Genomic DNA, 10508 nt, shown 5'->3' with positions numbered 1-10508 from the left:
TTCTTAAGACACATCTCTTTGTACATCAGGTCTGTCAGAAAAGTCTGTAATACACATGCTTTGGGTATTAGATTATTCATGCCTGTAATTTTAAATGGCTACGCAGCATTCCATTGATAATAAGAAGTAACCTTCTGCTTCCAGTGCCCGGTTCTCTTCTACACCTGAGTATATGAAAGAGCCATGATTGTGGCCTGGATTATGGTCCATCACATTCTACATTTGAGTATTTACAGTTTGCAAGCTCCTGGTTGTCATAAATCATGCTTTACTAGTCACATTTGCATACAAAGTCTTTTCTCAGTTTAAAATCATTTCTTTAGCATATATTCTCAAAAACTGGATTACTCTAGGAGTAAAATCCTTCTTCACCAGGAAAACGTATTGTTACCAAACAGTAGCTTTTGGAATCTAGAGTTAGACATAGTTATTTTTTTTTTTAAGATTTACTTATTTTATGTGAGTACACTGTTGCTGTCTTTCAGACACACCAGAAGAGGGCATCAGATCCCATTACAAATGGTTGTAGTTGCTGGGAATTGAACTCGGGACCTCTGGAAGAGCAGTCAGTGCTCTGAACCATTGAGCCATCTCTCCAGCCCCTATACATAGTTATTAAGAAATCAATATTCTTGTTAATAGAGAAGACTGCACTCTTAGTCACATCTTATTTTGAACCTTCATCCAGACGTGTGTTTTTTAGGCTCCCCAGGGGTTATATTGAGATAATCTCCATGACAATTTCCTCCCAGGTGCATTAATCATATTTTCCTGTCAAATGAAGAACCTTTACTGTTACTGTCCCTCAAAACATCAATAACAAACCCCACACTCTACTCTTTGGTTCAAATACTGCTGCTTTCTACAAAAGGTCACAGGGACAACGTGTCTTATTTTTAATGACCTACAATGTCTGAATTTTATACCTACCTTGCTATTTGTTGTTGTGGCAAGATCCTAGAGATGTGAGAGACTGATGAGGTCAAGAAATACTGTCCATGGTCGTATGCCAACTATGACCATAAAGAATGTCATTTGAATTTTGATGGGAATTACACCACTTCCGTTGATTACTTTGGTGATATAATAATGTCCATACATTAATTCTGCTGCTTCAGGATGATGAAAGGTCTTTATGTTTAGTATCTTTTAAATTTCTTACTGTAACATATTAAATTTTTTATTTTATACCTCGAATAGGATATTTTTCTTAGTTTCCATCTGAGCAAGATCATTATTGGTATATTTGAAAGGCAGTCGGATTGAATGGTTTTGTCACCTGATATGTTGCCAATCAGCTATCGCTAGGTTGTGGAGAGACCCTGCCTCAAAACCAAGCAGGGACAGCATCCAGGTGAGTGACATCTGGTCTTCTCATACATGGATAAACATGTGCACGCATACCGTACCCGTGAACATGTGCCAACACAAACCAATGTATGCACACATGAGAAGTAGAAAGTGACGTCAGGGAGCAGCAGGTATTTCCCTGTGTGCACAACGATGCAGCAGTGGGGTGTGGGCACAGCTCTCCCCTTTGGAGTCAATACACCCTGCCATGTACTGTTCGAGCTTTAGTCTCAACAGCACAGCGCAGGTGCATCTTAAGCACACTAGATTGTACAAGTCTGAGATTGCTGATACAGAAAAATAGCATGTGTCACTGCATAAAACTGCAACTTAAAAAACAACAACAACAACAACAAAAAAAAAAAAAAAAACAGCCATGGACTGCACGATTCAAAACTAGGCTGGACTGGTGAATGAAAAAGTCAGACCACCGATTGCCACCCACAGTCACTGTGTTACACGGTACGACGTGACCCACACCATTGGCGTGCTGAAACCTCGGCACTCAAGTCAGTGCTGCATGCATCACTGTTTGCATGCTAAGCCTCATCCCAGGTGTTACAGGCAATAAACCACCCAAGCTCCTAACAACTGTAATCGATAATCTGTCATCTGATATTTTGAGAGAGAGGGTGCACTCTAAGATGCAGTGGAGAAAAATAAAACGTAGCAGCAGGGACAAAAGATAAACCCACAGCCGCAGCAAGCCTACGCATACCTATAGCTCTGTGGAAACTAATGTTAAATTATGAGCAAATCGTGTGATGTGTTTGGGAGAGCACCCATCACGCAAAAATGCACTTTCTCTCCCTTTAAAAATCCTCCTAGCAATTTCAACCCCAGCTTCTGTGCCTGAGAGACAATATATAAGACTGGAAGGAGCTTTGGGGATTTCCAATTTAAAACCATGTTTGGTGATCCACAAAGGGGATGAGATTCTATGGTAAGCCCCCCGGGAAGCCAGATCTGCTGCCTGTGTTTTTAATTCTCTCCGGGACCCAGTGAGATGCTTCAAGTTCTGGGGTAATGTCGAGGCTATTTTTATTCCAGATTCTAATGAGTCTCCAGTTTGTTACCAAGTCACCTTCATGGGTGTCTTCACGAAGCTTACCTTCATTTTGCATGTTCCTCAGTGGGGAAAGGAGAACCACATAGTCCTATGCCCTTCCCTGGAGCAATCAGAGGACTAATGAGCTAGCAGGCGTAAGGTGAGGCTCATCAGCAAACAGCTCAGGGGAAGCTGTGGCCTGCATGGAGCGACAGCTGCAGGTGAACAGAATCACAGCTGTCACCTATGCTGGCCATCTTAAGTTAACGTAAGATGGGCATGTACTCAGCGCTCCAGGGAACCCAGGGCATCAGAACTGACCCCGGACCTATTTGACCTTTTAGCATTTGTAAAAAGCATCAACCTGGGAGTTCACACGGTTGGAGACATACAGAGATGTTGGAAGTTAGCTGGACTTGTGCAAACGGAATAGGGGTAGTTCTGTTATTGTATTCATGAACAGGCCCCTCACCTACCACTCAGTTCCAACAAAATTGTTTCTTACCAAGAAATTTCAAGCGCTTATTTTCAATTTTTTTTTCTTTCCAAGATAGCAGTTTTGATACAGGACTAATTTCTCCCAACATCACAGATTGATCAGAACTGCGCAGGTAGTGCTGGAGATTTAAAGAGATGAGGAGTGTTTGACCTGTGCTTAGACACAGACACAAACCTGATAAAGTCTGGGTGAGACGTTCAGTAAGAACAGTGCAATGAAGGCAGGTAAGACTTGCAGACTCGGGGCCTTACAACTGCTTTGTCTAAGGGAACACGCTTTGTCTCTGTTCCCCTCACACACTAAACGCTGGATTTTCTGAGTGGTCTTGTGAACTCTGTAACCCCTCCAACCATCATTTCCAAATATACATGAATTCCCTATTCCTCTGCAGCTCTCCAGATGTGTGTGAGCATACTAACAAAAGCTATATATCCCCACCCTGTGTTTCCACATTTGGAGTCCCTCCAGACACCATTCTGAGTATGACACTCAGATGCAGGACACTAAAAAAGGTTCTTGCCTCAAAATAAAACCTTTAAAGATCCCTTAGTAGCTATTCGGGGACTGGAATTCAATTTCCATTCTCCACCCTTTGGCCAGCTGTAGATTCGGAATGCTCACATAAAACACCGAGAGTACGCACTTCGTAGCAAATTTGATTTTTCTTCTACAATAGGAGTGTGAGTCCCAGTTACCACAAGCTGTATTTCTGCTTACAGAATATACAAAGCAATAATGGACCTCATCAAGGGATAACAGAACCTTTAAATTTTTTATTTAATAGGTAGCTTTCACATAAGCTTTGGGTACATCTACCCTACTGCATCAAGCATGTAAAAATCTAAGATTTCAAGTCATAATGCTCTGTATTTTAGGCCATTGTATCTCAAAGCATTACTTCTTAAAATCTTTTATTACAAGTAGTTTGTGCACATAAATGTTACATCACAACAGCAGGGGAGAGAGAGAACATGTAAACGTTTGCAAACTACATAAATACTATACCTGCCTTGAAGTTATTCTTACTTTAAGTCAGAATATACTCTAAATGTGTTACGTAGAAAACACTGGTCAGTAGCCTATGCGTGTGGAACATTTTGGTTTTTAACTGATCTGCCCTTTCCTAGGTCTTTAAAGGAGAAAAATACAAGATCAAAAGTTCAGTCCGAAAGTAAGATTAGGTGTGGTGGCAGCTTTGGGTAAAATACTAGAGGTGCAGTCAGCACATGGGATCCAGCCCATCAGTGTGTCCAGATAACCAAGACTGGGGACCTGATCGTGCTCGTATGTGATGCTATCTGGAAGAGGTCCAGCCTGACACATCTCATCACTTACTCTGCTGTACCGTCCCATTTAGAAGTGAACGGTATTTTTTCTTCTCCAGCTGTCTAAGTAGAGGTGTGTGCACGCCCGTGTACAATGTGCACCCACACACACTAACAGGCACAAAGCTCTTCCTACAAGTGCTTCTGCACTTCCGCCCCTGCAGTCTTCTCTTTCCTCAGAAAGTTCATTTGGCTATACATCCAGTTTACTTCAGAGCCCGTAGTGGGTTTTGCCAGATTTCTCCAGTACATCTAGCTCCTGGACATGGCTTCTCTGGGGGAAATCAAAGTCCACTGCTAAAATATTTTCCGAGCATTTTAAACCCGTGTGGAAACTTCTAGAGTCTAACAGCTACACATGGAGGCTCAGGTACCATTATTTACTACCTAGGACCTTCAACACCATCTTTGAAAACAGTCAATGGCGGCAAGATGGCGGCAGAGCCCAGCATGCGCTTCACCACGAGCTGGAGGACGTTCAGAGCGGTTCACAGACAGGAACCCACTGTTCACCTCTCCCTTTTCTGTGCGCTTTTACTAAATGCCGGCTCTTACCTTCCTTGACAATGAAAACTTTAAAAAGCCCCAGCAGTGATTCCCGGAGCCCTCAGACCATACTGTCCATGCGCTTTGTGAGACAGGTGCGGGTTCTCAACAGCTCTTCCCCCAGGGGCAGGGGGCAAAGGCGTCCTTGGCTTAGGAGCTGTTTTTATTGCACCCCTGACCCTGGCTGATGCTGTCCTCCAGGTACTGGCTGCCCGTGTCGCTCCTGCTGTGGATGGTGGAGGGGATGCGGGAGGGGTGCCTCTCAGCGTTGCTGTCCTGCGGGCCGCAGCAGATCATCTTCCGCATGGTGTTGTACATGTCCTCGTCCTTGTAGGAGTAGATGATGGGGTTCATGACGGAGTTGAGCAGGGCCAGCAGAAGGAACCAGCGTTTCACGTGCTGCACGTTACACTGCGTGCAGTTCAGGCCGTCCAGCAGCAGCACAACCAGACCCGGGGTCCAGCACACCACGAAGGCGCCTGCAGGAAGACAGAGTTAGAGGTAAGGGCTGCTCAGACCTCCGCATGCCGACTGGGGGTTCTGTCCCCTCCTTTTGTGTTTTGTCACCTGCCACGGGGAACTTGCATCTTTTAGTGGAAGGTTAGAGGTGAGTGGGTGGGGCCCCCTATATCCATGGTGTTCCAACTTAGTATTTCACAGACAGGAACTCCCCAGCAGTGAACCACGTTAGAGGGCTGTTGTAGTTATTCACATGTGACAGAGAGGAAACTGCAGTTTCATTATTAGTATGTGTGTGCAGGGCTCCAGAACTCTCATTCCCACCCCTTCTACTCTTCCCAACTTCAGACTTTCTAGACACTCCCTTGGCAATTCTAGCAATGGCTAATGCACCTCCCCCCCCCACCAACTCCCCCAAGTCACCCCGCCACCACCAAACGACACTATACAATGGGCATTGTCAGAGGCAGGCAGCCATGGCCCCTACTGCATTCTCCTTAGGCTTGAACGGAGTCAAAAGTTCCATCCATCACAAATGGACAGGGTTCGCCGACATGTTCACAGGCTGTTTACTTAATCACTTACTGAGATCTCCATTGATTTTTGTAAGAAACAATTCTCTCTTGGTGTGGCAGACAGAATTGTGCTTTGTAGAGCGTGGTGAAACATGAACTCCATCCACCAGTAGCTGGATCACACTGACCTTACCTCTCAGCTCAGTGGTGTTAAAACAGGTTCAGTATTATGCTTAGTTAACATAGCCTTGGGCAACAGTCAGCAGCTACCTTTTATAGGCCTACTATGAGCCAAACCTGGTGGGAGAAATGTTTTTCTTAATTAACTCATTGGATCAGAGACACAGGTGCCAATGGAGGGAGGCATCTAAGGCATCAGACCCGGAGCTGGAGTCACAGGTGGCTGTGAGCTACCTGTGGTCGGTGCTGGGAACTGAACCCAGGTCCTGTGGAAGAGCAGCATGCCCTCTTAATCACTGAACCAGCTCTCCATACCCCAGGGCATATATTTTTAAAAAGAGTTCTTTCTTCCTTCCTCCCTTTATTTATTTATTTTATGTACATGAGTACACTGTAGCTGTCAGACACACAAGAAGAGGGCATTGGATCCCCTTACAGATGGTTGTAAACCACCATGTGGTTGCTGGGAATTGAACTCAGAACCCCTGGAAGAACAGTCAGTGCTCTTAACCTCTGAGCCATCTCTCCAGCCCCAGGGCATATTCCCTGTTGCTGAGCTTGGTGAAGTCTTTAAAAAGCACTAGTGTGAACATCTTTGAGGCACTATCCAGCTACAATGATTTGTATTTCCTATAGCAAATTTTATTTTTGGTGTTGTTTCTTGAAGAGGGTTGCAGCGCTGTTAAGACAGAAGTGCTGAACAAGCCAGACATCAAAAGCTAAGGCTGGTGAAGAGTCTTTTCTGTATGAGATTGCCTAACTGAAAAAACAAAACAACAAAACAAAATAAAACCAAACCTCCAGAGGGAATGTTCCAATGTCCTTGGGGAGAAAAAAAATTAATGGGACTAAAGAAAAAAACCAAAAAACAGTGTCTGATTTCGACTTTATTAAGCACACAGTAACATTTAATAAACATGGAACTTCTAAGCCAATAACAATGGGGACAATGGAGCTGAAGAAAAGAGAAAAGACATCAATACAAAAGGCAGTTTTCAGATAGGGTGTGTGAGTGAGTGAGTGTGTGTGTGTGTGTGTGTGTGTGTGTGTGTGTGTGTGTGTGTGTGTTCTGTCTCCACGAATAGACAGTTATTGCTAGGAACTACCAGGGTTCAAAAGAAGCCATAATAAGATGAAGTTTCCTCCTAACAATAGAGTCAGCATTAATCAATAGGCATCGGTCCATGGGTACCTATCTAGGAATAAGTAGGAGAAATTAGGAATGCTTTTCTGGGAGAAGATTAAGAGAAGACATGGTGGGCCAACTGTCTTCTAAAACCCGCATGTTGGTCACACAGAAGAGACAAGCACAGAGTGTCCTGGGGTGTTTCAGGAGGTCACCTGGAGCAGATGGAGGTGCACAAAGAGCTAAGAGTTGAATGTGAGGCTTCAAGTAAAGGGAGGGATTTAGGAGAAGCCTGCTATGTGCTGGTCGAGTCTTTCTGGGCCACATATGTTCTTTGTCTACATCCCTCTAGGATGCATAAAGGGAAATTTTAATGTTAAAAGTAAAGATATCCTAAATTTCTTCTGCACCTTTTTCACTTAGGAAATTGTCAAATTCTATGTAACTGTTAGATTCAACTCATTAAAAAATTCAAACAAATTTGGCTGTTTTCAGGACATATGCAGTTCCTGACCTAAAAACTGATCAAGGTGAATTCTCTAAACTGTTAGTTAACTTATGAATTATAAGGGAACTTGTGTGCATGTGCAAGTATGTGTACATGTGTGTGAAGGTGTACATGTGTGTGAGTGCACATTTACATGTGTCCACTTACAGACAAACTTGGATGCTATGTCTACATGTTGTCCACCTTGTGTTTTCAGAATGGGTTAGTCCTGCTATCCAGCAAGTGCCAGGGATGTGCCCTGTAATCTACTCACCGCTGAGATTGCATCATACAACACCACATTCAGGTTCTTTTTTCACATGGGCTCTAACGATCAAACTCATGTTCTTATGCTTACAAAGCAAACACGTTACCCACTGAGCAATTCCCCCATCCCAGTAAGAGAAAATTTTAATATTTTACCTTCTGGTCCACTAGTGGACTTAATACCAGCATCCCTGGAAGTGTGCAGGACTCATCCCATATTGTAAACTATCTGTAAACTGACCCAAATGATTCAAACAATCTGACCCAGACGACAACGTCACAGACTCCATATTTAAAAGGGGAAAGAAAGCAGAATTTCTTAAAATGAGAAAAACATATCTCTAGAGATCAAATTCTTTACCACAAAGTTGGGGGGGAATGCTTGTGTTCACATGTATAAGTCAGTAATGCAAACCCTAGCCTCAGAATTAGTCTACAGGCAGGACACACACTCTTCTGGTCACCATCAGCCATGTTTTGCTTTGCCAGAAATTCCTTCCCAGCCCCCTAATCTGAAGTCTAGTTTTCTTTCCAAACTTAGCTGCTATCCACCTCCCACGGCAATCAGTCCTTTTTTTCCTCGAGTACCTTCGACTGAAACACCCGCATGCCTCCAGGTACACTGCCTGCTTCAGTCCATATTACCACTCCCCCCAGAGCCTTAATGTTTCCCATTTAGAGCACAGCCATACAAGTTCGCTATCTTAGTCTCCTAGGTGACGAACTTTGATATGTAGACTAGCTGGGCTGGAGCCCTGGATAGAAGGTCCTATTTCCCTGCACAGGTTCTTAGCCTTGTGCATTACTCCAAGTGATTTTTAATGTACAGCCCTTATCTCCAGACCTTTCATAAGTCCCCTAAGCAAGCAAGCTTTACCTTAGACATCTTTGTTATCCTTAGTATGAAGCAGCATACTTCAGCAGCAAAGATAAGTCAAATGAACCTGACTGGAGGCTACAAAGAGTCACATGGCCAGGCACTATGCTAGCTAGCTGCCATCACCTGCCCTTGTTGACAGTATACTAGCCTGCCTTGCAGGACTTGGCAGGGATGGAAACCAGGCCCCAGGACTCCAGCAGCTCTTGAAGAAGAGCTCAGAGGAACAAAGATTCTGTTGAGCTGGGTACCGGAGGTCAAGAATGACTGTGCAGACGGGTCAGAAAGAGCTAGAGACGCCTGGGGAATCCCAACATCTGCAGGATGGTTTTAAACCTGGCAAGCCAGAGAGGAAGTCAGATGGAACCTGAGAACTGAAATCGAGACATGCTCTTGTGTGGTGTTCAGCAGTGTGGGTTATGTAGCTCAGACTCTAGATGCCTTCCTCAACAACTTCACCCACAGAAATGAGCTAGAATCCCCTCGGACATCCATTCTAGATGATGAATTAACTTCTCTCCCAAGCATCTGAAATGGTGTGAGTTACATGCCCTTCTTGAGAGGATTAAGAAAAATTTTCTCTGTCTGGCTCATAAAGAATTCCAATAAGAAAGACTAGGTCAAACGTTTCTCTGTCTCTGTAGTAGCCCAATGAATCGTGAAGTCAATTTAGTGGTTCACAGCCGGCACTGAGAAGAAAAAGGAACTGGGCATAAATGTAGTAAACGTGTATTTGTTTTATAAACATGCATGCATGCCATCCCCATCACCTACTGTTAGGGTTTGAATCTGTTCCCAGGGTTGTCAGGCTTTTGAACACTTACTGCCTCAGCTGGTGACGCTGTTTTGCCAGGCTGTGGAGCCTTTGGAAGGTGAGGCCTCATTGGACCAATTAGGAGACAGATGCTTGGAGGCACAACAACAACGTCTTCATATCCCACCCTGTTTCTTATCTGCCCCCTCCTCTCACCAACACGGACTAAGCAACATCTAATGTGCCACCTCCCTTACTTTGATGGACTAGAATCCTCTCTAGCGCCCCATTTATGTTGCTTCTGTCTGGTAGCTGGTTACAGTGACAAGAAAACCCCAGCTCACCTCCACTGACCACACTCTGGGAACTACTGATGTTCAAGGTAGATTTTTTGATGCTATTGACTTTTAAAAGTCTGACACCCCATAGCCAAGCTCTATCCACTCTCTTAGACAGACAGGAAGAGGGAGCCTGTAAGTATGCCCCCAACCGCATCACGGTGACCTCCAGAGGGGAACCCATTACCATGTCAGTTGCCACCAAACAAAAAGGAGATGTGAGCTGGGTATCTCCTGGCTTAACCCATTCCCCTGGAAGTGCCCATGGGTGGTAAGCCATGAGAAACACCAGCCTGGCCAAGGCATCAGAGGACTGGCAGATGTTCAGATGGAAAACTGACCAGGATCTGAAAGGGCTTTGGTGGATGGCATGAGATGTGTCTGAGGTTGAGAGGAAGAGACAGAACTTGAAGACATGTTGCTTTCTTGGACCTAGGCAGAGATGGTAGAGCAAGAATCAAGAAGAGCTAGGAAGCACGTGTCTGGGATTGCCGAGCAGAGCAAACTGAGGGCTCTGTCTGGGGGTGGTGGGGAGAGAAAACAGTTATTTCATTGTAGCCGCTTAGAGTGTGTGTAGCTTTTTTACTGGAAACAAGGTTGTGACTCTGAGAGCATGCATAAAAAGGCTGACTTGGGAGCCTTCAGCTGTAGGCTGCTACTGAAGCCATATGCTGTTCTGTCACTAAATATCTACTAAGTGCCTACCACAGCAGTCACCAGAAGTGACTGTCCTCATG

General features: G+C 44.5%; 1 protein-coding gene across 1 annotated transcript in view; it reads right to left on the bottom strand.

The window, feature by feature from the left end:
* Window positions 1-4918: 4918 nt before the first annotated feature.
* Window positions 4919-10508, bottom strand: part of LPAR3 (lysophosphatidic acid receptor 3) — a gene marked incomplete at its 3' end in the record, with an annotated part of 41950 nt that continues 36360 nt past the window's right edge. The window contains exon 2 of the mRNA XM_080916126.1: window positions 4919-5247. Coding sequence (XP_080772252.1) covers window positions 4919-5247 — 329 coding nt within the window. The remainder of the gene's footprint in view (window positions 5248-10508) is intronic.

The sequence above is a fragment of the Micromys minutus genome (assembly GCF_963924665.1).
Source record: "Micromys minutus genome assembly, chromosome: 4".
Taxonomy (NCBI): Eukaryota; Metazoa; Chordata; class Mammalia; order Rodentia; family Muridae; genus Micromys; species Micromys minutus.
This window is presented reverse-complemented; position numbering and strand designations above follow the sequence as displayed.